Source organism: Macrotis lagotis, chromosome 2, assembly GCF_037893015.1.
Source record: "Macrotis lagotis isolate mMagLag1 chromosome 2, bilby.v1.9.chrom.fasta, whole genome shotgun sequence".
Taxonomy (NCBI): Eukaryota; Metazoa; Chordata; class Mammalia; order Peramelemorphia; family Peramelidae; genus Macrotis; species Macrotis lagotis.
This window is the reverse complement of record NC_133659.1, coordinates 14,213,869-14,239,792: the sequence shown is the minus strand read 5'-3', so window position 1 is coordinate 14,239,792 and position 25,924 is coordinate 14,213,869. Positions and strand designations below refer to the sequence as shown.

At 43.9% G+C, this 25,924-nt stretch overlaps 1 protein-coding gene across 2 annotated transcripts in view; it reads left to right on the top strand.

The window, feature by feature from the left end:
- Positions 1-1,574: 1,574 nt before the first annotated feature.
- CACHD1 (cache domain containing 1) overlaps positions 1,575-25,924 on the top strand; it is a 228,379-nt gene continuing 204,029 nt past the window's right edge. For both annotated transcript variants that reach the window (XM_074221256.1, XM_074221255.1), the window contains exon 1: positions 1,575-1,677. In XM_074221256.1, coding sequence (XP_074077357.1) covers positions 1,633-1,677 — 45 coding nt within the window. In that variant the 5' untranslated portion in view covers positions 1,575-1,632. The remainder of the gene's footprint in view (positions 1,678-25,924) is intronic.

Here is a 25,924-nt window from a genome sequence, read left to right as displayed (position 1 = left end):
CGCAAAAGCAAACAAAAGCTGTTCTTTGTGTGTGTGTGTGTGTGTGTGTGTGTGTGTGTGTGTGTGTGTGTGTGTGTGTATGCTTGCAAAAAAGTATTCTTAAAATATTTGTTCGTCACTTTTTTCCGCATATGGTATATTCGAGAGGGGGAGGGCACTGTGTCTCTTAAGTGAAAACTAAGAATTTGACCATTTTTTATCCATGGAAACCTTCCTCTGGCAGTTTGGAAAGAAAGGCAATGCCAAGGCCACTGGGCGCTACAGAAAGGGGGGGCACACTCTTAGGCCTCAGAACTTGTTTCCTGTCTCCTAGAGCATGGGGTCTCCAACTGAACTCCCCCCTTTTAGGGAATGAATGAAGCCAGAGCTCGTGGAGGTTTCAGTAGGGGCTGGGGCCGGGGGCAGGCCTGGAGATCAGGGCCGAATGCTTTCAGCTCTGCCTGCAGAAATCAAAGGTATTTGATTGACTCCATGACGGCACAGTCCGGCCCAAATCCGCTACAGATTGCCAGAGAGGAGACGACCCCCCCCCCCCACGCCAGTGAGGAGCTCCCTGGAGCCCATGAGGTTAGCGTTGCTGGGTGTTGCTGAGCGGTGCAGTGACTCGGCCAGGGTCACAGAGACAGGGGCAGAGGTTCGAACTTGGCCCAAGAGGTGGCCCAGCTGCCTCCGTTTCCAAAGAGAACAGCCCTGATGGGGAGGGTTTTTCCAAGAGCGGAGCAGGGATGGGGGGAAAGTGAAAGGATGAGTGACCCCCCCTTGTCGTTTTCACCCCCCCACTCCATTCTTGCCCTCCCTTGGGCTAAGAACTCGACCCTGAGGGTCATGGCTGGCACGGTCCGGGGGGTGCCCCCGGCTCAGCGGGGAGGGGGGCCCTGGGGGTCGCAGTGGTGGGCAGGGCCGCTTCTCCAGGGCTGGCAGGGGCAGAGGCCGGGGAGGGTGGAGGGCCAGGGGCCGCCTGCCGCCCGGAGGCTGCAGCGAGGCCGGGCGCAGCTGGGTGGCAGCCGCCGCCTCCCTTTGGCCGGCCCGGGGCGCCCCGCCCCCGGCCGCCCCGCCCCCGGCCCGCCCTCCTCTTCCTCTGCCTTTCCTCCTCCTCCTCCTCCTCCTCCTTTTCCTCCTCCTGCCGCGGCCGAGACTCCCCTCCTCCTCGCCCCCTCCTCCTCCTCCTCCTCCTCCTCCTCCTCCTCCTCCTCCTCCGGCTCCCTCTCGGTCCGGCTCGCTGGCAGCCCCGGCCCCCCAGCAGCCCCCGGCCCCCGCCGCCCCGGCCAGGAAGAAGCCGCCGCGGCGCCGCCCGGGCCCGACGGCCGGAGCCCCGGAGCCCCGGCGCCGCCGCCGAGCCGGCCCCCGCGCCATGCCGCCCGCCGGGCCCCCCGCGCCCTAGCCGGGCCCCCCGCGCCCACCGGGCGGGGAGCGCGCGGTGAGCCCGAGCCGGGGCGGGCGGCCATGGCGCCGGGGGGACCCCCGCCGGCCGCCGGCCGCCCCTGCCGCCGCCCGGCCCGGGCCCGGGGGGCCCCGCCGCCGCCGCCGCCGCCGCCGCTCCGGCTGCTGTGCCTGGCCCTGCTGTGGCGGCTGGCCGCCGGGGCCGACGCCGACTTCTCCATCCTGGACGAGGCGCAAGTGCTGGCCGCCCAGATGCGCCGGCTGGCGGCCGAGGAGCTCGGGGTCGGCACCATGCAGGTAGGCAGCGCGCCCCGCCGGCCCCCCGCACCGGCCCCCCGCACTGGACCCCCCGCGCCCCCCGCCCCGCACCGGCCCCCCGCACCCCGCACCGGGCCCCCCGCGCCCCCCGCCCCGCACCGGCCCCCCGCGTCCCGCACCGGCCCCCCGCGCCCGGCCCCTCGCGTCCCGCACCGGTCCCCCGCGCCCCGCACCGGCCCCCGCGCCCCGCACCGGCCCCGGGCCCCGCGCCCCGTCCTGGCCAACTCCCGGCAAACTTCCTCCGCAGCCGCCCCCCCCCCCCCCGCCGACGCCGCGGGCTTTGTTCCCGGGGGGCAGCCTGGCCCCCCACCCCAGGGCGGCCCCTCCCGGAGCGGCGGGAGTGGGCGAGACGGGCCCCGCGGGGGCAGGGGCCTCGGGCTCCGGTTTGGGGGTGCCGGGTCCCCGGACCGCGGAGCTTCCCCTGAGCCCGGGGAGGAGGACTTGGCGGAGTCACCGCCCGAGCTTGGGGTGCAGGTGACGGAGGCGCCCGTGGGCAGGAGGCTCCGAAGGCCGGTGCCCCCTCGAGCTGGCCCGCCCCGCCGCTTGGAGGGGAGGCCCGGGCCGGGCTCCTGGGGAGCTGCTGCCGGCGGCTGCAGAGGAGGGCTAGGAAGGACCCCAGGACCAGCCGCAGGGTCACCCCGGGGGGCAGGCGGGAGGAATGCCCCTCTCTCAGCTGGAGGGCTCTGATTTCATGCCTTGCCCGCGCCTCCCGCTGGAGAACTGTTTGGGACCCTTGGGGGCCTCCGGTTTCCAGAGGCTTCCTGCCCCCCTCACTCTCCACCCCTTGGGGAGAGCCCATTTCTGGAGGCCCAGACTTGGGAACCTGAATCAAAGACCAGGGAGGCTTCCTTCTGGAGGGCCAGTGGAGGCAGGAGGCAGGGGGGTGGCCAAGGGAGATCTGGCCAGCTTTGGCCAAACCCCGGCCCATGCCAGAACGGAAGAAATCTGCAGGGAGTCCCCTTCCCGCTCCCCTTGTTTTGGTCTCACTATTGTCAGAGCCGGGCGCCATGGCTGCCCCGGGCCCTGGGGGGTTTTCTGGAGCATTCTCTCACGATGCCCCCTTTGATTTGGGCCTGGGCCAGGCCAGGTTCTTGTGCATGAAGGAATTTTTCAGAAGAAGAGAGTTTAAAAACAGGGAGGAAAGACCTGTTGTGTAAAATAGATATTTGGCTGGAAAATATTCCAGGCTAAAGAAGCAGCACGTCTCCCTGAACCACAGCCCCCCCCCCCACACACACACACAATACCCCTAGATCCTGGTGCTGCTGGATCTCAAGCTCTCTGAGTCCTCTCCAGGAAGGGCCTTTGGAGATGTTGGGGGTGAGTGGCTGCTCCCCTTGGCTGGCTGGGACTTGTCTCCTGAAAAGCTGAGGGAGGGGGGACGTTTAGGCCCTTCTCACTCCTAGGCAGACAAAAGGTGAAATGAGATCCCAACACATTCTAATTCAGGTAGGGATCAGAAGCAAATGTAGTTTTGAAAGCCAGTGCCATTGAAAGGGGACCCTTAAAAAAAAAAAGAATCCAGAGGGTCTGGGTCCAAATGGCTTTTTATCTCCTCCCAACTGGCTTCCTTCTAGCACCTTTGAGAAGTCTTTGTGGCAACTGGCCTCCTGGGGCTTGGCCTTTGTCCTGTAAAAAGTGGAGTGGCCCCCTCTGTTTTATTTGTGAGCCACAGTCTCTTGCCTTTAGGGAGAGTGAGGCCACTCGTTTCCTTCCCAGGATATTTGGGGGACTCCTACTTTTCCCTTGGAATTTCCCCTCCCCCACTCTCCATGGTGAAACTTGTGCATGGACTTCAGAACTATGTGACTTGGGTTCCTTACAAGGTGAGGCTTTGGGACAGCCCCAAGAAGGCTGCTTTGCCTTGGACATGCCTGTGACTTGGTTAGGATCACTCTGATGGGGATGCCTCCCATGCAAGTGGATCACCAGGTGGAGGACTGGCCTTGTTTCTTGGTAGACAGCTTGGCATTGTGGAGAGAGAGAGAGAGAGAGAGAGAGAGAGAGAGAGAGAGAGAGAGAGAGAGTGTGTGTTTAACCAAACTCTGATAGCAATCAGTTTTCTTTGCATCTTAAATAGCTTTTGTTCCTATTTCTTGATGGAGTTTGGAATTTTAAAAATTGGAATTTAAATTTTGCTGACAAAACTGTCCCCTCAACAGGTCTGTTTTTCTTTTGTTTTGTTTTTCCCTTGCTGTGTTTGGAGAAGCCACAGAGGAAGGAGGATGCTTATAAAGAAAAAGTTAGACCAAATTTTAGGGGGGGTCAACTTTAGAAAAACACAAATCAGGCCTCTTTTGGGGTCATGGTTTCCTAGGACATGTTTTCCATGCTCGATAATGGAGTCAGACAGGCTTTAGATCTAGGTTTTCCTAATGCTGCCAGTGTGCTCATTGCATTCTCTGTTTAGGAAAAGAGCTGGAAATAAACTTCTTTGAAATGAATTGCTCTTAACCATCTCCATTGACCTAAGGAAGCTGTCAGTGAGTGCTGCTGCTTAGGTAGCAAAGACATCATCTAATGATAGGTTGAGGGATAAACTCAAAACTTGGACCCTAGGATCCCTGGGAGGCTGGAATGGGGAGAGCAGGGAAAGAGTCTCCCAATTTCTAAGGAACATCAAACCCCAAACCAAAGATGTAGAAAGGAGTGGTCATGGGCATGCACCCCTGGGCCTCAGTTTCCTGATCCAATGAAAAGCTGAGACTAGACCTCTCTTAGGTCTTTTTCTGCTCTTTGACCATCTCAGTCTGCCAAAAAGAATTGCTTTAATTCATTTTTAATGATATTTTTGTTTTATATTGTCTAGATTTCCTCTTGCGTCCCTTCCTCTTCCCCTTCCCAGGAGAGCTATCCCTTTGGCTTTGCCCAGTTTTCCTGACCTTGATCAATTGAAAAATATATGACAGTATAAATAGTCCACATTTGTGGAATCTCCTCCATTGCAAAAACAAACCTGGGAGGTTTGGGCATCTTTATCTGTCTCTTCTTTGGAGACAGGGCAAAAGGAATTTTTATGCACATTTGCTATGAACTCTGTGGGCTAGGCAGCACAGTGGATAAATTCCTGGGCTTGCTGGAAGATCTGCATTCAAATACAGCCTCAGACACTTAACTGGACGAGCCAGGCAAGTCACTTCATGCTGTTTGCCTCAGTTTCCTCCTCTGGAAAATGAGCTTTATCTTTGCCAAGAAAACTATTCCACAAGGCTGGAAAACATTGAACAACATCAACAGAAACAAATGTTCCCTGCAGGCACTGTAGGACTTGCCAGAGAGAAAAGGAAAGTCAGAAAACAGTTTCTGTTTCCTAGGTGCTGACAGGCTAATGGAAAAGACAAATTCAAAAATAATTCTGTGTAAACAATTCTATACAGAATAGATGGAAGGTAACCTATGAGGCGATGATTCTCTTAATCTTTGTGGCAGTGAGATCGAGACCCAGCCCCATTCATGTCTCCAATATTTAGTAGGTACCTACTGTATGTAAGGGACTATGCAGGGAGGCTTAGAGAGAAGACTGTCACTGGCACCTTCAAAGGACTCGTGATCTTGTTAGAAATACAAGATGGACAGGGAGAGACCTTAGAGACCATGACTCTCAGAACTTTTCAAACAGGAAAAGACTGCTTCTGGAGCTTTACCTTTCATTGCTATTCTTCAAGAAAACTCACTTTCAAGGACAGGGAAATGATGCCATAGTCAGGAAAACTTATAGATGTGAATTTTGACCTCAGATTTCCTAGCTTTGTGACCTTGAGCAAGTCACTTAATCCTGTTTGCCTCAGTTTCTTCATCTGTAAAATGAACTGAGGAAGGAAATGGCAAGCCACTCTAGTATCTTTGCCAAAAGAATCCCCAAATGGGTCAGAATTAGAATCAGAAACAACTAAACAGGAAAGTGTGTTATAGAAGTCATTCCTTTTATGGGGGGGGGTGTTGAGTAGATGGCCACTGAGGTCCCTTCCAACAATGACATATTAAAATTCCTTTTCCATCCCCTTCTTTCATATTGCAAGAAAACCCCAGAGGTAAGAGGACTCGTCCAACGTCCCACAGCTAGTAATTATTAAAGCTGGGATTCGAATCAAGGTGCTTCTTTTCATTATGTCTCATGAAAAATGAAGGACAGTTTGAAACACGGCCCAAAGTACTGGCTAGTCCCTGCCCCATGAAAATAGCAAATGGTCAGGAAGCCGCCCATTTTTATTCATTTTTTTCACTCATAAAATATTTAATTAGCCAAAGGATAATATAAATAGAGCCCTGATTCTATGTCTAGCACTGTTAGTTACACTTTGATGGAGGTTGAGATGAGCAGGGCTGGGAATGTTGTAGTAAAGTATGGTGAGAAGTGAAGAAGGAGAAAGAGACCTGGGCTTTGTCACTTCACTTTGCTTGCTTTGTTGGTCACTTAGTAAGGAGTCATTAAGAGCGTACTGGGGCCAGACCCTGTGCTCAACATTAGGACTATAAAGACGAGATACTTGCTATTTGCAAGAAGTTTCCAGTTTAATGGGGAGACAAGCAAACAAGTTACAAACAAGATGAGGCAAATGCTATCAATAGAGAGAAGGTACTAGAATTAAGAAAGATTGGGAAAGATGGCTCTTAGAGAGGACCCAGTGGTGAGTGAACCAAGCCCTCCCTAGGGTTACTAAACCCTCCTGTCTGTTTTTGTACAGTCTAGGAGCTAAGAATGGACCTTTCCTCTCAAAACCATTCATAGTCCCCAGACCATTGCCAATAAACAGCCCAGAGGCCATGTTTGCCAACCCCTGACAGTGGGGTTTTAACTGGAATTGGAAAGTATTCAGTGGAGTCAGAAAGTGAAGATGAGAAGGGAGAGCATTCCAATCCAGAGATGAATTATCATTGGATTGTCAAATATCAGAATCAGTGTCAGAGAGTCTGTCTGTGTGTGGAGGGATATGCTTGTGAAGTGGTCAGTGTAAGAAGACTGGAAAAGTGTTTTATAATTTATCTTGGAAGTGGCTAGGAAGCCATTGTTGTAGTTTTCTAAGAGGAACAATGACATCACGGGGTGAAATCTTGACTGGCTAGTGAACTAGATGTAAGTGAGGCCACTACGGTTTCTTAAGTGTTTGCGCAGGGGCAGGGGAGGGTTGGTGTGTGTGACATGGTCAGACTTACACTTTAGGAAGATCTCTTTCACATATGAATGGCCAATGGACCAGAGTGGGGGAGAATTTGGTAGCTGGTTGACCCACCAATACAGACTTAAGGTGATGAGGACTTGTCCTAAGATGGTGATGGCAGTGTCAGAGGAGAAAAGATGACATGAAAGAACAATGTTATTGAGGTAAATTGAACCTTTAATTTTCTATGGAAGGAGGTGAGCAAGAGTGAGTAGTTGTACTTGGGGGTGAACCAGAGGGGTTGGGATGACGGTGTTGTCCTCCACAATAATAAGGAAGATTGGAAGGAGCAGAGGGGTTTGAGGCAAAGATAATGAGTTCAGTTTGGGATGTGTTAAGTTTAAGATATGTATCATCATATATTTGGTGGTAAATCCCTTCCTTGTTGAAACTTTGCTGCTTCTCTAAAATGAGGGGATTATTAGGCTGGTGAATCTTTTAACATTCCTTCTGACTCTCATAGCATGCTAGCTGCCACCAGAACACATGGTCCTGCCCAGAAGGAGCTTATCCTTGAGTCTTAGAGAAAGGATAGATCCATAGTGAAGCCAATCAGCAAGCGTTTCCTAAGTGCCTACTCTCAGCTTGCTCCTGGTAGAATAGAGCTAGGGACTGTACCTGGAATATCTTGAGATGAGGAAATTCCTTCTACCAGTAAAAATTGGGGTATTTCTCCCCAACTTATATTTTTAGAGAGTAAGTTAGAGCACAAAGGAGTTAAGTGACCTGTCCAAGGCCATCCAACCTATGTGGGTCAACGGTTTAAGGCACTACAACTGCAAAAATAAAATTCCCTGCCCTCTTGGGAACTGGTTCTATTGGGGAGATGTTTTTTTTTTCTTTCTCTCCTCAGCATTATTTGCTTTCCTTTGTATCCTCAGTATTATAGGTTGATTGATTGTATAAGTAAATGTAAGATGAATTCATAGTAATTTTAGGGTAAGACACCAAAAAGTGGGAAGAAAAAGGAAAAGAATGGAAGAATTAATGCTATCTCTTTGACTTGAAGGGTAGCGGTGATGGATTATAAGAGGCAGAGGAAGGCATAGCAGACCTGGAGCCCAGGACGTACAAAGACTTGGACATGGGAGATACAAGGCTGTATAGGAGGAACAGCCACTCTAATTAACATGATTCTTTTTAGGAGTAAGATCTGACCTTTTTAGCTGCTGTGTCCATCATAATAAACCCCACTTCCTGAAATAGAACAGTCTAAGATCATTGTTGGTGAGTTTCTGGACCCTAGGTAGCCTGGCAACCCTGGTATTTAGGGCAACATTATTAGATCAGAATCAATATACTCCCTTGCCCCAAATAAAATCTATAAGTCTTTAAGATTTCTTTCTAATTTGCACCAAATAGAAGAGATTTTAAAAACAGCCATCAGTTTGGCAGTTACAAATAGAATACTTATTGTCATCTGAATCCAGGACATTTAGCATTAATAAAAATCCTCTACTCTTAGGAAATGAAATCTCCAGGGGGGCAGAATCAAATTGCCCATTAGTGGAACAATTTTGAGTTGAGCATAGTGGAAATGAACCCAAGAAAAAAATTCCATTAAAATTGTGTCTTAATAGCCCGCCCTTCTGTTTGTCTTTTAAAAAAGATTTTTATTCGTCCCTATTCATCCCTGACCCCACATTTAGTTTTGCCTCTCCCTACTGGCACTGAGTCCTCTACTTAGGCAACTAACTTAGGTCGACAATTCTTGAACTTGAGGAGGGGTATTTTTAGGAGGGGCTATAGTGCTGCACCCTATCATCAGCCAGAATTTTATATTGAGTTTTGTTGGAGTTGTAGAAATTCCCTCTATATTGTACCCATTTTCTTCCTTGACACCTAAGTGGCTTAATTCTCACTTTTCAATGCCAAATACCAAAGAAAAGTGGTTCTTTAACATGGGAGTCCCATGCTGTCTCATTATATCTCTCGCCACAGTGGGAAATGTTATCATTCACAATGGTGAACTGGGAGAATGCTCAAACTGGAAGGGAAATAAGACACTGAGAGATCATATACTGCCATCTATTCATTTTATTTAGTTTTTTTTTAGTTTTTTTTGCAAGGCAAATGGGGTTAAGTGGCTTGCCCAAGGCCACACAGCTAGGTAATTATTAAGTGTCTGAGACCGGATTTGAACCCAGGTCCTCCTGACTCCAGGGCCGGTGCTTTATCCACTGTGCCACCTAGCCGTCCCTATTCATTTTATTTTTATTTATTTTTATGTTTTTTAAGGCAATGGGTTCAAGTGACTTACCTAAGGCCACACAGCCAGGCAATTAATAAGTGTCTGAAATCAGATTTGAACTCAGGTCCTCCTGACTCCAGGGCTGGTGCTCTATCCACTGCACCACCTAGCTGCCCCATCTATTCATTTTAGAAAATAAGAAAGAAACCCAGACCCAGGAATTGATTGGTTCAAGATACACAGCAAGTTCCAGGTAGAACCCTGGGCTTTAAGTGAGATCTCTTGACTCATAATTCTCTGGGTGCTAATATTCCAAAATGGGATTATTAATTTAGGGACCTTAGAGGTCCAATCTAAGACTTCAGATCCCCAGAGTTCTTCCAACTCTGCTCCCGGAGTGGCCACAGTCAACTTATCTAACTTCTTTGGGTCTGGGTTCCTTCATATGTAAAAATGAGATGGTTGAACTAATGGCCTCTGGGCTCACTCCTCATCCTGAATCATGATCCTAGAATAAAAGAGAGTGACAGGGACTGCTTTCCATACTGTGTTTCTTTCTCCGGTGTCTGGTACTTTATAATCATCACATCCTCATTGAACAGAAGCTATATTTCATCTCTTGAAACCAATTCTCTCCTGTCATCATCAAGACTTTTTAAGTAGCAATGTGAGATGATTTGATTTTACCATTTGCTCTCTAAGAGAATGGACAAGTAATGATGGTTTAATAAGTTGGTGACCACAAAGGAGAAGAAGATTTGATGACCTCCATGATAGGTAGCATGATGTAGGAATAGAAGCAATACTGGGATCTGAACTTATAAGGTTTAGCTTGCTCAGAATCAATCCCATCTTTCCCTGTCTGAGTGACCCTGGGCAAGTCAGTTTTTATCTGCCTCATTGGACAATGAGATGGTCTCTATGGTCCCTTCTGTCCCTACAGGTCTCTGTTCACTCTAGCCAGTCTTGTTTTTGGTGATTAAGGGAGACAGTGAGTAGAGGCCAATTTCCCTCTCTTCTTGTTACACTTTTGGGTAGTAACCATATCCGGGCATGAGCCACCTTCTTTCATCATTCATTTTCTCAAGATAGGTCCCATGTGATTTTGGTAGACTGCAAACTCAACAGGAGTCAGAAATGTGATAGGAGATGAAATGTGCCACAAGCTTAGATAGCATTATAGTATTGAGAGAGAGGAAAGTCATAGGCTCATTGGACATTTTAGACAGAATCAGATTCTAAAGAGACCATCAAAAGCTTTGTGTTGAAGTAAGAGGAAAATTAATTGGGATAAGTTTTGGTTCAGAAAATAAACTCCACATGGACAAGATGGTGGAAGCAAGGTTATTTAGCAGGAAAAAGTTGTGGGTATTTCAATGAAATACAAAATCAGTAGCAGTAATAGTGATGATGATGATGATGATGATATTTCTCTAAAATAGTTACTGTTATATAGTGATATATAGAGAGTTGACAGGTTGATATGAGAAATAAGAATGGCTTAAAAGTTTGATGATTGTGTATATGAAGACACACACATATATTAATTTTATAGGTAATTTACTTGGATTATCTTACTGGACCATCATAATAACCTTGCAAAAAGGGTGCTGTTGTAACCCTCATTTTACAGATGAAGCTATTGAGACTGAGAACAGGTTAAGTGACATTTTCAAGGTCAATGACTTGTCCAGTCAGTCAATAAATATTTGTTAAATACTTATTATGGGTCAGGTACTATGCAAAGATAAAAGATAGTTCCTGCTCTCAAGGAATCTTCAGATCAGTGGTGGAGACAATAGGTAAATAATTCTGTACAAACAAGACCTAGAGAAGATAAATCAAAGGTAATCAGCAGAAGGAAGCCACTGGCATTAAGGGGGAATTGGGGGAGACTAGATCCAGCCTTTGCTCTGCTCTATCCACTAGTTTCTTGGTTGAGAGTGAGCAGTGTGACAAGCACTGCCCCCCCAAAACCCCAAAGTCATGTGCTCTTTTTTTGTTGTTGTTTTTAATTTTTGCAAGACTTGCCCAAGGTCACACAGCTAGGTCATTATTACATGTCTAAAGTTAGATGTGAACTCAGGTCCTTCTGATTCCAGGCCATTGCTCTAACCACTGCACCATCTAGCCGCCCCCAAACACAAGTGCTCTTAACCTACATTGAGAAGCATTGTACTCAGAATTAGGGGAGGATAATTCCACAGTATACTAGATTAACTCTAGAATATTGTGATCATTTCTGGACTCAATATTTTAAGAAATACTTTAGAGAGTCTGTGATGATAATCTTGGGTTCTTGCTACTTTCACAAGATGATCAGTTGAAGGTCATAAATTTCTGGCCTGAAATCTGGGGAAGGGGAAGGGATATGATAGCTATATCCACATATTTGAAGAGGGTAGACGTGCTTTTTGACCCTTAGTGCTGGAAGAAGAAGGAAGTATTTGGCATAAATTGAAGTGGGAGATAAAGGGTTGATGCCAAGAAAAACCTGAACATAATTCAGATTATCCTAAAGTGGATGGGTCCCCCTCCAGACAAAGATCATTCAAGCAAATGCTAGTGTGATGGTAAAAGGATTCATGGCCAGCTTTGAGTGGGACAATATTTTATTTCCTTCCAATTAAGTATAAAACACTTTTAACCACTCCTTTTTAAAACTTTTGACTTTGACTTTGATTCTTCAGTGTCCCAGATTGCTTGTAAATTCCTTAAAGGACAAATGTGACATCTATCTCTTGCTTTCTAATATTATGGGATTTTAAGAAATATCATGACTGTGATGACAACGATGGAAGTAGGGATTTTTCCCTTCTGCCACCATTGTTCTTGTTCGACCTCCACTGCTGAAGTGAGTCAGTGAAGGAATGATTGTCTAAAAAAGAAAAAAAAAATATGTGGAGCATTTACTGTGGGCCAAGCTGTGTTCTAAGTGCTGAGAATACAGAATCAAAATCAATAGGATCTCTGATGTCAAAGAATTCACATTCTAATTAGAAAAGAGAACACATATTGGACTTTTAACTATAGGGCAGATGGAAAGTCCCAGTGGTTCTTAGGTTGCAAGGATAGGGCAGATGGTAATTGACCTACTTTGGTATTGTTTTCTATTGATAAAAACCATCTCCCGTTTCTGATGTTGCCAAGGACTTGGCCAAGATGGCAACACCAATTCATTTTCTCAGAGGGAGGAAAAAAGTCAGTCAATGAATATTCAAGTGTTTACTGTGGGCCAGATACAGTGCTAATCCCTCACACCACACCCTCCTCCCCAAGTGGGTGGGACAAAGAAAAGCAAAGAATCTGTCCTGGACCTAAAAGTTGTGAGCTAAAAATCCAGAGTGGGAGAAATCATGCAAGATATATACAGGGTTTAGTAGAGATTATCTTAGAGGGAAGGTGCAAAGATTAAGGGACAGCAGGAAAGCCTGCTTTCAGAAGCTGGAAGTTGAAAGAAGTCAAGGAAATCAAAAGGCAGACATGTTAGAATGGAAGAATTCTAAGCTTGGAGACAGCCAAGGAAGAAGAGAAAGAGATAGAGAGATAGGCAAAGTCAGAGACAGACAGAAAGTCAGACTGGGGGAGAGAGAGAGAGAGAGAGAGAGAGAGAGAGAGAGAGAGAGAGAGAGAGAGAGAGAGAGAGAGAAAGAGAGAGAGAGAAAGAGAGAGAAGCAATGGGATAAAGTGTGGAGAAAGATGAATCTAGATTTGATGGAAGGAACCACTTCCAAAGAGAACTCTTCTGGGTACACTGGTCTGATGGGGGAAGGCAAAGGATAGTTAGTAACTCAAAGGAGACATATTAAGGAGCGAATTCCTTCTCTTTAGACAGTTTGGTCTATGTTGTTCTGTTGTCTTTTAAGCCTCTTTCAGCTCTTTAGATTCAGTAAGGCTATTGAAACTGGGTTTTAGATATTTTTTCCCTCCTCATCAGGAATCAATGTCAAGTCTATGATTAACTATGGAATGGGGAGCCCATGGTTCACAGACATATAACTTCACTGAAAGAATATTAATGTTAAAAAGATGGATTTTTGTTTTAGGGAGAAGCTTGAGAATAGTAAAAGCATTTCTTAATTTTCCAGATGTCTGTTCTCTCTATTCAATTCTTGTACTATTCATTATTAACAATTTGTGTTCAAAATAGGTATCCTACCATTATCTTATTATGTAATTTTGCTATCTTATACTTAATTTTTCTTCCTGAAGGATATTATTTCTCTCTCATCACATTCAGCATTCATTTTTTTTTTAGGTTTTTGCAAGGCAAATGGGGTTAAGTGGCTTGCCCAAGGCCACACAGCTAGGTAATTTTAAGTGTCTGAGACCCGACTTGACCCCAGGTACTCCTGATTCCAGAGCCGGTGCTTTATCTATTGTGCCACCTAGCTGCCCCTCTCTTATCACATTCAACTGAGATCAATGTATACCATGGAAACAATGGAAAGACTAATAGACTGCCTTCTGTTGGGGTGGGGGTGTGGGGGGAGGGAAGCAAGAATGGGGGAAAAATTGTAAAACTCAAAATAAATAAAATCTTTAAAAAAAAACAAAACCAAAGTAGGTGTTCTAATAGACCATTTTAGGACTTGCACATCTATTGTGGGAAAAAAGAATTTTTCATTAACTTATTTTTCCAAGTATATGAATTATTTGAAACATTAAAAGTTTCATTGCTGTGACTCCACCTATATAACCTCTATGGAGTCGCTTGCCTTCTCAATGAGGGGAAAGGCAGGAAGATAATGTGGAACTCAAACATTTCAAAAAAGAATGGTTAAAATTGTTTTATATTTAATTGGGAGAAAATAAAAAATTAAATAGTTTTTAAAATGTTAAAAAAAATTACATGTAAAAATTTCCTTCTTGAGCTCATTTTACAGATGACAACTCAGGTTGTTCTGACTTCAGGGCTTGCATGATCACTTTTTATAAATTTTATTATAAACTACAGATTTCAATCTGAAAAAATTATAGAGGTTTGCAATTCCATCAGCAATGTATGAGTGTGTCCATTTCTCCATTTACTCCAAAGCACTAAACTTTTATTCACTTTTAATTGATACAAGTATCATTTGATACATGTTACTTATATAACTATCAGTAGTAACAGTGCATCAATACTATTTTACTTTGAATCTCTTTGTGTATCAGAAAGATTGTGTGTTTCAAAATTTGTGGGCCCTAATCTTTTAGTTTGTGATTTTAATCCTATCAATTTGTATTTCCTTTCCTTTGATCATTTATCCACTATGGACTGAGCAGACAACCCTTACACCTTGTTCTCTTTATGTTTAATTCCAATCCATTTCCTTTTCCCTCAGACTCAGGATTGCTCTTTCCCTTTTCAGTTTTTTCCCCCATATTTATCTGGGTTGTACTGATTCCAAGATGATTCCAATTTGAAAAGTTTCTACAAGTAAACTTGATAAGAGGCAGGTAGCTAAGGGGGCCTTTGGTATGTTTTTGGAAATAGTGTACATTACTGAAATTTTTGAATGCAGACCAGGGGAGTAGAATCTCCTCTGTTTTAACATGATTTTCTCTTGGTAGAGTTCCAACCATCACAGTTTTTTTTGAGCTTATTAAAGTCCACTGCTGCAGGGTAGGGCCTCTTCTCTTGGGCGGGGGACCTGCTCTCCTTGTGCTTGCTCCACTTGGATTTTTTTTTCATGGAGTATTTCAAAAAAGCTATTGGGAAGTCTTCGTAGATGGAAGGCCAGTTGGAAACTGGCAAGTCAGGGAGGAAGAATCTGAATTTTTAATTAGGCTTTTGAGATTCTTCTTCAAAGTGTTGGAGACATCATTAGTGATGTAAGTCGGGTTGCATTAGCCCACAGTGACATTTCACTTCAAACACGGGAACGCAGCTGTCCCTGGCAGATAAAAGTTGCCAGTGCGTTGCTGCAGTAGCAGCAGCAAGGTGGATGGGGAGATAATGAGCTGCCTGTCTGTCCTGAATCACTTATTGTGGGGTGGGAGAACCCTGCCAGTCACAAGCAGGAGGCAAGAAGCAGAAGTTATTAACAGGAGAAAATCCAAATATGTCATCAAGTCATTTGGGCTCATTTCAACACTGGTAGAACTGATAAGACAAATGCTAAGTGAGGGAACCATTCAAACTAAGGCCAGGAGGATGCTGGACAACCTGGTCCTTCCCCAGCCTGTCCTTTAACTCAGAAGATGGTAAAGATAATAACCCACATAGACAGTGGCAAGAAAGAAGACATTCTAGCTTGAAGAGCCTGCCATAATTCCTGGTGGGAAGATGACCTGTTCACTAACAGTATCCTTGGAATTATAACTCTAGAGTTGATGGAAACCTCAGTTGCATTTTACAGATGAGGAAAGAGATAGTGGGAGGCAGATTGTCTTGCTCCATAGTGAGTGAGATTTGAACCTGAGTCCTCAGTCCTGATTTGCCAGGGCTTTCCCCATTGATCCACAACCATGCCAGGAGGCATAGGTATGGGGTTCAGCTCACACCTAAATTTTCTTTTACTGTTTGTGTAAACATGGACAAATTCCAGCATCTCTAGGATTGAATTTCCTTCTTCAGGAGGTTGGCAATGAGAACAAGTGCAAAAACTGTAAAGTTTTCAAAGGCCTTTACATACAGCTTCTCACCACATACAACATTTTCACCGCCACCCCTTGAGGTAGGGACCATTATTATCCTCCTTTTACAGGAGAGGATATAGAAACTCAGGGTGGGAAGTGATTGGCTCAGGGTCACATGGTTAGGGCTTTTTGGTGGAGGATATGAATCTAGGTCTTCCCAATTTGAAGGCCTTGTGCTTTTTGTGGTGACTGAGAATTGGAATGGAAGGAATGCCCATCAATTGGGGAATAGCTCAACGAACTGTGAAATGGCATGTTATTGTACTATAAGACATTCCAAGCACGAGAATCTTTGGAAAAACATGGGAAGACTTATATGGACTGATGCATAGTGAAATGAACAGAACCAGGAGAACATTATCAGCACTGACAACAAGATTTTTTGATGAAGACCTGAGAATGACCTAGCTCTTCTCAGCAATACAATGATCCAAGACAATCTGAAAGGACTCGTGATGAAGCGTGTGATCCACCTCCAGTGAGAGAACTGGTCTTGATCGAGTACAGACCGAAATAGGCTATTTTCCCTCTTTTATGTCTTCTTTTTTAATTTGAATCTTCTAGTACAAAATGTGGAAATGTTTTACATAATTTTGTATATATAACATATCTGATTGCCCAAGATCTCAGGGAGGGGGAAGAAATGGGAGGGAGGGATAGAATCTGGATCTCAAAACTTTAAATCATAAAGTCTAGCAGATTGAAAAGAAAAAAAAAGGGAAATTTGAGTTCCTTTCAACTGGGTAACAGCTGCACCAATTGTTACATGGGAATCAAGTTGGAGTCTCTCATTGTAGAAGGAATGACAAATATGAGGAATTCAGAGAAACTTAGGAAGCCCGTGAATGACGTTTGCCAGAGTAAAGAAAATAGAAGTAAGATAATGATTTACAAGATGATCTTATGGATATCTGAAAAGTAGGAAACACTCTAAGTTACCGGGCATTAACCTTACCTGTTAGTAGAAAGGTGGAGGCCTATGGACGAATAAGGTTGCATAGCCCATGAGATAAAGTTTTTCTATTGGTTGCTTATTTCCAGGGTATGGCTCAGAGAAAGGAAGTAATAATAAGAGGAAGAAAGTCTAGCATTTCTGTTGGCCTTGGAAAATACTTCACGTACATTATCTTATTTTGGCCCTCACAACTACTCTTTGAAGTGAGTGTTCATAGTATCCCCATTTGATCAAAAAAACTGAGGCTGGGAGGGGATAAATGACTTAACCCAGGATTGAGGAACTAGAATTTGAGACTGAGCTTTGACTCAGATCTTCCAGAATCAAAGCTGAAACTCCATCCACCAGCTGGCTGGCAAATAGCTCTTCTTGTCATATAGGAAATGAATGTGTTGAAAAAGGAAATCAAAAGCCTTCCCTTTTTTAGGAGTGGTTTGAGCTAGGTGATACTTAAAGATCTCTTCTGGTTGCTTAATTTTATAAAAATAAAATAAAATGATGTTCTGTGTAAGAGCAGAGCACTGTGAAGCCAAGGCTGGTTTGGTAGCAAGGCACAATATGCTGCTGGAAAGAAATCCCTTTAAAGATGGGAGAAATAAAGACTATTTGAACCCAGAGAGAAGTTTCCTGCTCATGATATGAATAGATGGCATTGACAGAAATCACCCAGGGGCATTTTATGGTGAAGCTAGTTGTGATTAGTTTGAAAGCTTTCCCTTTAATTATTGTATGGAATATTGGGAAGTTAGATTTGGAAAAAAATGGACTTTCTGCTCCCTCCTGTGCACTCTCAGACTTTTTTCAAAGTCAATTTCTTGTGCTTTGTTTTGCCCATTTTTCATCTTTTAAAAAAATTCCCCCCCCACCTTCTGGCTTTGATACTGTGTTAGGCAGGCTTAACTCCATCTGTTTTTATTTACTTTATTTACATCAACACAACCTAGCAGCAGAATATGCTCCAGGACCAGCTCAGACTGAATGGGCAGCGCCTAACAGGATGAGTGGACTTGTCTCCAGGAGGAGATGTGCTTTCTGGTTTGATTTACTTCCCTTCCCTCCAGCCTGGGCCCACCCACCAAGACAGGCAAATAGAGGCATCTGGACTAGCTGATGGCAGCTGTCTCCCTAATTCCAGTAGTGTGGGTCAAGATCAGGTTCAGTGACCTCTGTGTTAGATGGGGACAATAGAAGCAGACAACCTCAGAATTAGAAAGGACCTCAAAAGCCATCTAGTCCACTGCTTAACTGAAAACCAGTTGCCTTTTACAGCATATTGCACAATTATTTCACCCAATCTGTGAGCCAGTGTGGTGGAGTAGATGGTGTTAGGCTAGGAGTCAGGAGGTCAGAGGTTTAACTCTCAGATTTGGCCCTTCCTAACTGTGGGACCTTGGGTAGGTCGCTTAACACTTTAAACCTCACTTTCTTCACTCTATCACAAGGAAGCTAGGTCAAGAGACTTTTTTTTTGCTAGGAAACTTCTAATCAAGACGGACAACGGATCACAAATTTAGACCTGGAAGGTGTCCTGCAGCTCTCAGTCTATTTATTTTATAGATGAGGAAACTGGGATGCTGAGAGGACAGTTTTCTGAAGGTCATACAGGTAGCAACTGGGAGGGCTGGGATTTGACTTCCAAAACTGCAAAGAGTCCTTCTGCTCTACCATACCACTTTTAGTCCAACAACGAGTAAACAGTGACTCAAGGAGATAAAAAATGAGTTGTATAAGGACTTCTAGGTGTAAGGAGACAGAGTTTGGTCTTCTCTCCTGAACAGTGGTAAAAGATGAGGAATCCATCCCTGTGATTCCACATAAAATTTTCTTTTTATGATCTAGCCCTGTGACCTTATAGGTAAATGAGTGAATTAATCAGATTCCTCTCTACAGTTGTAGGGACTCCTAGTGAGAAACACTCCCCTCCTACCCCTCACCCAATGAAGATCAAGAACCATTCTGTGTCTAACTTCCAGTCTTTGAGCTGCCCAAGGGTCCATAAGAATTGCCCAGGGTCACAGAGTCTCCCTACTCATATTGTTCAATCAAATCCACATGGTAGGTAATGGATGCATTAGAGACTGAGCATGGACTCTGTTCCCACGGAAAAGGGCAGATAGGTTGCCTGTGGTTTTCAAGAACCTGGTCATACCATGTACCACCTCTGTCTCACGATCAGACTCAGATGACTTGAGAGGAGAGAGACTGGTGACTTTGCTCAATCCTACCTCAATCAAATCCAATTCACTCACAAGTTCAAACACCACCCTACTGATGACACTGGTCTTCTTTGAGAACAAAGGACAGATATCATATCATGTAAGAGTTACAGACACTTTATCTTCAAGCACTTAGTCCTTGAAATTTTGGCCAGGAGTGCAGTGGTTAGAAAGTTGGACCTGGAATATGAGAGAGAGAGAGAGAGAGAGAGAGAGAGAGAGAGAGAGAGAGAGAGAGTCATGTTCTATATTGGCCTCAGATACTTGCTATGTGTCCCTAGATAAGTCACTTACTTCCTATTTCCCTCAGTTTCCTCATCTGTAAAATGGATTTAATAACACGACCTACTCTCAGGGTTGTTCTGTGAGTCCGATGGGATCATATATTTAAAGCTCCCCGCTTATTGCCTGGCTCACATAAATGTTTATTCTCTCCCTCCTTGTTATTAAAAATCATAATCAGAAATAAATCTGGTAAGTGCCCTAATTTTGATGGAGTGTTATAATGGACAGAGCTCTAGAATAAAAAGAGCCTTGCTTCTTCTTCTGTCTCTATCACCGAGAAGCCTTGTAGTCCTGGGCAAGTTGCTCTATTCTTGGTTTTAGGTGTACCATGGAGTTGTCCAGTGGGTACAGAACTGAAATTGGACAAAGATCTTGGATTCAAATTCTCTGTTGATATTTGCTGTGTGACCTTGAGTATTTTATTGAAATTCTCTGGGCTTGGTTTCCTCTGCGTTACAATAATATTGGGTTACATAACCACTAAGGTCCTATTCAAGGAAAAGAGCCATGGAATTGGAGACTTATTGCTGGTGTAACCTTGGTCAAGTCATTGCCTTTACTTCTGATTCAGCTTTTTCCACTGTCTAAATAGGTTTTTGGGTTCAATGACATTTTGGTCATTGATCTTACAACACTAAATTCCATGAACCTTGAGGTTTATTCCTTTTCCAACATTCTAGAAATCCTTGAGTTTATGAGTGAGATGGCCTAAGTGGCTTCTAATCTTTCTTCAGCTATAAAATTGTGATTTAAAAAAATATTCTAGAATGCCAGAAGTTGTCCAGATTCAGTTAAAGACAGCTTCTCTCTAGGAAACTACGTCTTAAGTTGAGTAACCTAGAAGTTTCTAGAAGCCAGCGCAGCTCCTTAGGTCTAAAACCATATTCTGAATACCTGCTAGCTGGATATAGATTTCTTTTTTTTAATTGAAATTTTATTTTTCCAGTTACACAATGGTAGTTTTTCAACATTCATCCATTTGCAAATTTATGAGTTGTACCTTTTCCCTACCATTCTCCCTTCCTTCCCCCCCCCCCCCCACCAAGGCAATGAACAGTATGGTTAAAATGTTTAACATATTTATGTTATGGATGTAGCCTGTATCACCACCCTGAATGAAGCAAAAGTCACAAAAGACCTGGACAGGGCATGAAAGCATCATGGAGAGTTAAAGCTGTAGGGTTCCCTGAAATGACAGAGGGGTGACATGGTCAGACTGGGCTCTTTGGAGGATGAGGAGCCTGACTTTGGTAGCTGAGGGGAGAGAGGACGCAGATACAATGAAGAATGGACAAAGAACAGGGCCTGAACATCATGCATTCATTATATTCCACTGTGAGTTCTTTGAAGGCAAGGATTCTTAGCATCCCTAGATATTAACTCCTTGCCTGTTGCTGTTGTTGTTCACTTGTTTTAATCATTTCTTCCCTTCCCTTCCCTTCCCTTCCCTTCCCTTCCCTTCCCTTCCCTCCCCTTCCCCTCCCCTCCCCTCCCCTCCCCTCCCCTCCCCTCCCCTCCCCTCCCCTCCCCTCCCCTCCCCTCCCCTCCCCTCCCCTCCTCTCCCCTCCCCTCCTCTCCCTTCCCTTTCCTTTTTTTTCAAGGCAATGAGGTTAAGTGGCTTGCCCAAAGTCACACAGTTAGGTAATTATTAAGTGTCTGAGGCCGGATTTGAACTCAGGTCCTCCTGACTGCAGGGCCGGTGCTCTATCCACTGAACCTCCTAGCCGCCCTATTTTAATCATTTCTGACCCTTTGTGAACCCATTTCTTGGCAAAGAAACTGGGGTGGTTTGCCATTACCTTCTCCAACTCATCTTACAAATAAGGAAACTGAGGCAAAAAGGATTAAGTGAATTGCTCAGGGTCACATAGACAGATGACTCTTCCTGATTTCAGTGTGAGCACTCTATCCAATTAACTAGCAAGCTGCCTCTAGTATATAGTAAACACTTAAAAATGCTTCCTGAATGGCCAATGGGGCCTTCAGGGAAGAGAGAAATAGATTTAGAAGGACCTTGGGATAATCTTGGACTCTATTTTTGACTCTGATTTTATTTGTTTTGTTTTAGAAAAATCCTTGAGTTACTGATAAGTAGTCTGGCTTGAGGGTTTCACTTGATTATTTTGCTTTCAACTTTCCCTCCTTTTGTTTCCATGGATTATTGAATTTTTCTCTTCCATTTTTGATGAGGAAGATCCACACCCCTCCCCCCCCCAGGCTAATCTAATTCTTGAATCAGATCACTTGCCCCAGGAGGAGCCCTTTCCTTACCAGTTTGTTGGGTGGATCAAGTGTGGCTCAAGGTTGGGGTTCCAAGTCTTAAATCTAGAGGCCATTTGAGGGGTCCAGAGACTTTCTCTTTAGGTGATCAAGGTATATATCATCTGCACAGTCCCCATTTATGAATTGATCATATCTCCAAAGTTCATTACCTTGGAATATGAAAACCATTCTGCATTTCTCTAAGGTCAGTAGTGAAATGGAAAGGGCTCTAGATTTGGAATTCAAAGGTCCTGGGTTTATATCTCTACCCAATTTCTTACACATGACCTTTCTATAAGTCACTTCCCTCCTTCAGACTCAGTTTCTTTATAAGTAAAATAAAGGAATTAGACAAATCACTTTTTAATATCTATACTAATTCTAAATAGTATAATAAGATAATTGTGTCATCACATCTATTCCCTCCCTGTTGCCCCATATGGCATATCTACATGGTTTTCATGGGCTGCAGATTTTATTGAGTCAACTATCTTTTTGGGGAGGGTGGTAATAAAGTCTTAATAACTCTAATGAGAAAATGGTTTTTCCCTGCATCTGAATTGTAATAACTATTGTTTATTAGGGCAGCTAGGCCATAATAGAATATTAGGCCTGAAGTCAGGAAGATTCATTTAACCCTGTTTGCCTCAGTTTCCTCAAAAATGTTCTGGAGAAGGAAATGGTGAATTGGTCCAGTATCTTTTTTCTAAGGAAACCTTAAATGGAGCAATGAAGAGTTGGACACAACTGAAACAAACAGCAACAATAGATTATTTCATCTGAGTCTCATAATATCCTTGCAAAATAGGCACCACAGAAATTATTATTCCCATTTTACAAATGGGGAAACTGAGGTTTAAAGAGAACAAGTAATTATTCATGATCATCCAGCAAATAATTTTCTGAGTCAGGATTTGAATCCTGATTCCAACTCCTTTGCTCTGACACCATTTCTTTTCCACTCAGGAAATACATTGATTCACTGAATTAGCTAATGGGAGAAATGGAGGAAGGATAGATGGATGGATGGATGGAAGGAGGAAATCAATTAACCAACATTTATTAATGCCCTTTTAGGTGACTGGCACTATGCCGTTTATCCTGCTTGGATGCTAGTTGTGAGGGCTATATTGTGGGGAAATGTCCATGGTTCACAGGACACCTTGGCAGGCAGACCAAAGGACTTCATTAACTTGGGCTCTGAAGTCCACTCATTCAGCTAGGCATGAACCCCTCTCAGTCTTAGACTCTCCAGGTCTGACTGGGACTGGATTTCTTTGTGAAACGCCTCCCTCTGATGTTTAAACTTAAAAAGATGGAGGAACATTTGATCTGAAACTGGAATTTGTTAGCTCCAGGCTTTTCCTTAATAGAAAACACTCATCCCCATCTAGGGGGAGAAATGAAAGCACCAAAGACAGGATTTCCTATTTACCCTTGGACTATTTTCTCTTGCCATCAAAAAGCAAACATTCTGGGGGTGAACGCAAATTCATTGTGTCTCACGCCTCCCTTCCAACTCAGAATGTTTTCATTAGACACCAATTACAGAGCTAAGAGAAAGTCTCTTCTCCCTCTTCTCTTGAGGCTGTGTCCTTCAGAGGACTGAGAAGAGAAAAAAATACATTAGGTAGGACCCCAAACAGTATTTGAAGACATTGAAAGGACTTTCTCTTTGAGTGTATTTTAGTATGTTACAGAGAACTATGATTTCTACCATATTGAAGCAGATCACAATCTATCCAACCCCTTCATCTCTCTCTTTGTGACTCTGGAAGATTTCCTCAACCTCAGTGGACCTCAGTTCCCATACTCAGTTCTAAATCTGTGGGCCAATCCCAGTGCCCCCCTCCCCTAAATCCTTCATAGAGTGTCCATCCAGCTTGCTGAGTTTTCTTCCTTTAATTTTCTTGATTTTTTCCCACCCTAATACAATGTCAATCCTTAAGAGAAGTCATTCTGTCACTTTTTTTTTCTTTTGGGTCATTGGACAGAGTTAGGTTCTTGACCTGAAGTCAGGAAGCACTGAGCACAAATCTAATAGTAGACACTAGCTGTGCCTCTGGGCAAGTCACTTAATCCCTGCCTGCCTCAGTTTCTTCACCTGTAAAATGGGGATGATAATTCTACCTACTTCTACCTACCTAATTCTACCTACCTACAATGTTACCGTGAGGTTCAGATAACTGTAAAGTTCCATGCATAGTAAATACTATGCAAATATTAGCTATTGTTATATTATTATTGATATTATTGGATCCCCAATACACTAAAGTTTTTCCATATATTAGATGCGTAATCAGTGTCTGCCGATTGGCTGATGGATTCATCTTGATATTGCATATAGGTCATTCATAGCAGATGGACTGCCCTCATTCCTGACATATTACCCCTCCATCTCTGGTGACATCCTAATTCTGTTTTTTTCCAAAACATACTTCTTTGTTATTAATGTATTTTACTCAAATTTCCCATGGGTTTCTCCATTTGTCTTAGCATGACTCCCAGTCTTAATTCTTTAGTCCTTTATATTCCATGATTCACCATCATCCAGCATTTCCAGAAGAATATTTGAATTTAAAAGATTGTCCTTTAGGGGAGGCCAGGTGGTGCAGTGGATAGAGTCAGGAGAACCTGAGTTCAGATCTTGCCTCAGATGCTTAATAATTACCTAGCTGTGTGGTCTTGGGCAAGCCCCTTAATCCCACTTGCCTTGCAAAAAACAAAACAAAACAAAACAAACTAAAACAAAAGATTGTCCTTTGCTGAAGGGAAATAATTAAGGGGGATGAGTGGCTATGACTTGTCATTTTTAGTAATTAAAAATTCTGGCAAGAATAAAAATGCCCTTCCACATGACTTTCACTTTTCCTGCTTGAATGTGAAAATATTTGCCTATACAGAATGGTTTTTAGTACCATTTTTGAACCAGAAGAAATCTAATATATGACTAATGTTTAACAAAGGAACTCTAGTTTTCATGAATCTATAGCTTCCTTCGCAGCACAGCTAGGTGGCATCTCCTATGTCTGTGTCTTATTGAATGAATGAAAATAATCATAAACCCACCTGAAATACCAAATGTAGTGGTAAGAAACTTTCAATGAGGAAAAGACCACTGGCTCTGAAGGGTGACCATGTTAGGACCTCCATTTGGAGGTGTCTGAAAAAGCAGAGAGAGTAGAGACGGAGTGGTAGATTTGGGAATCAGCAGCATAGAAATGATCACGATATCCTGAGATCACCAAGGGAAGTGGTATAGGGAGAAGAGAAGAGGGCTCCATAGGACTCCTATGGTTAGGGGGCAGTGATAAGTAGATGCTGCTTCCAGAATGAAGCAAAGGTGTTTTCTTCTAGAAGACTGATAATAAAGCCCATTTCCTTCCTTTTGGTGGGGAGGTGGTAGACTGGAGGTGAAGAATATTGAATACACATTGCTCTTATTTTTGTGTTTGTCTTATACTTGTTCCAATGCTTCTCAAGGTGAGGGTTATGATAAGCTAAGTATAAAAAGGAAAAATCAATATATGTAATAGAAAGAAAGAAACCTAAGCACAGTACCTAATGCTTAGTAGGTGTGCTATTCACATTTGTTGAGTTTTATAACCTCATATGGTTGAGAGCAAATATCTCTGAGAAATACGTATTTCTTAGATTAAACCAGGGTAGTGGAAATGGAGGGCATCTGTCTCTTTGGAAGGCCATGCCCTATTTGAGGTCCATTAGCATTTGTTGATAAGATTCAAACTTTACAGAATTGAGATGTTTTTTCCTTACTAGGTTCCTTGATAAAACAAACAAACAAAGGACAAAACAAACAGTTTTATGGAAATCATGTGGGTTGTTTTCTCTCACGTGCTTCATGTCTGAGGCCAGTTCCAAGAAACTTGAGCTCCATAATCCTTCATTTGAGAGACTGAAAGGAGGGTGCTTTACAATGATGTAAAACCTCCCTATGACTTTAAAAAGAGGCCAGGCTGGTTTTCATTATAGAAAAAAAGACCACCAATTGTCTATGTTACTTCAGGGCAGGAGGAACTCCTTATAACTGGGAGTAATATTAGGACAGACAGTAGTTATTTCCAGAACCTGAAGGTGGGCCTATCCATCATTTGCTTCTCAATTGCCAAATCCAATGACCTTTTCTCAACCCTCTGTCTTTCTCACTTTTCTGTAACTTTGGACATGATCAATCACCATCTCTCAGATCCTCTCTGCTTTCTAGATATATGTGCCACTGATCCCTCCAGGTTCTCTTCCTACCCACCTGAACTCTGGAATCTTCACAAAGGTCATAGCTAATAACTTTTGGGTGTCCATGGACTCTGTCCTGGACCCAAACCCTTTTCGGATCTATATAATCTCATTTGATGATGTCCTGGCTGTTCTGATGGGTTCCATTGTCTCTCTATGCAGATGGTTTCCACTTGTCATGCATCGTTAAAACTGCCATCTCCAATGTAATGGCTTCTAGTCATCTCTAATTCAATACATCCATAAACTGAGAACTGAATTTTTCTTCTTCTGTACTTTT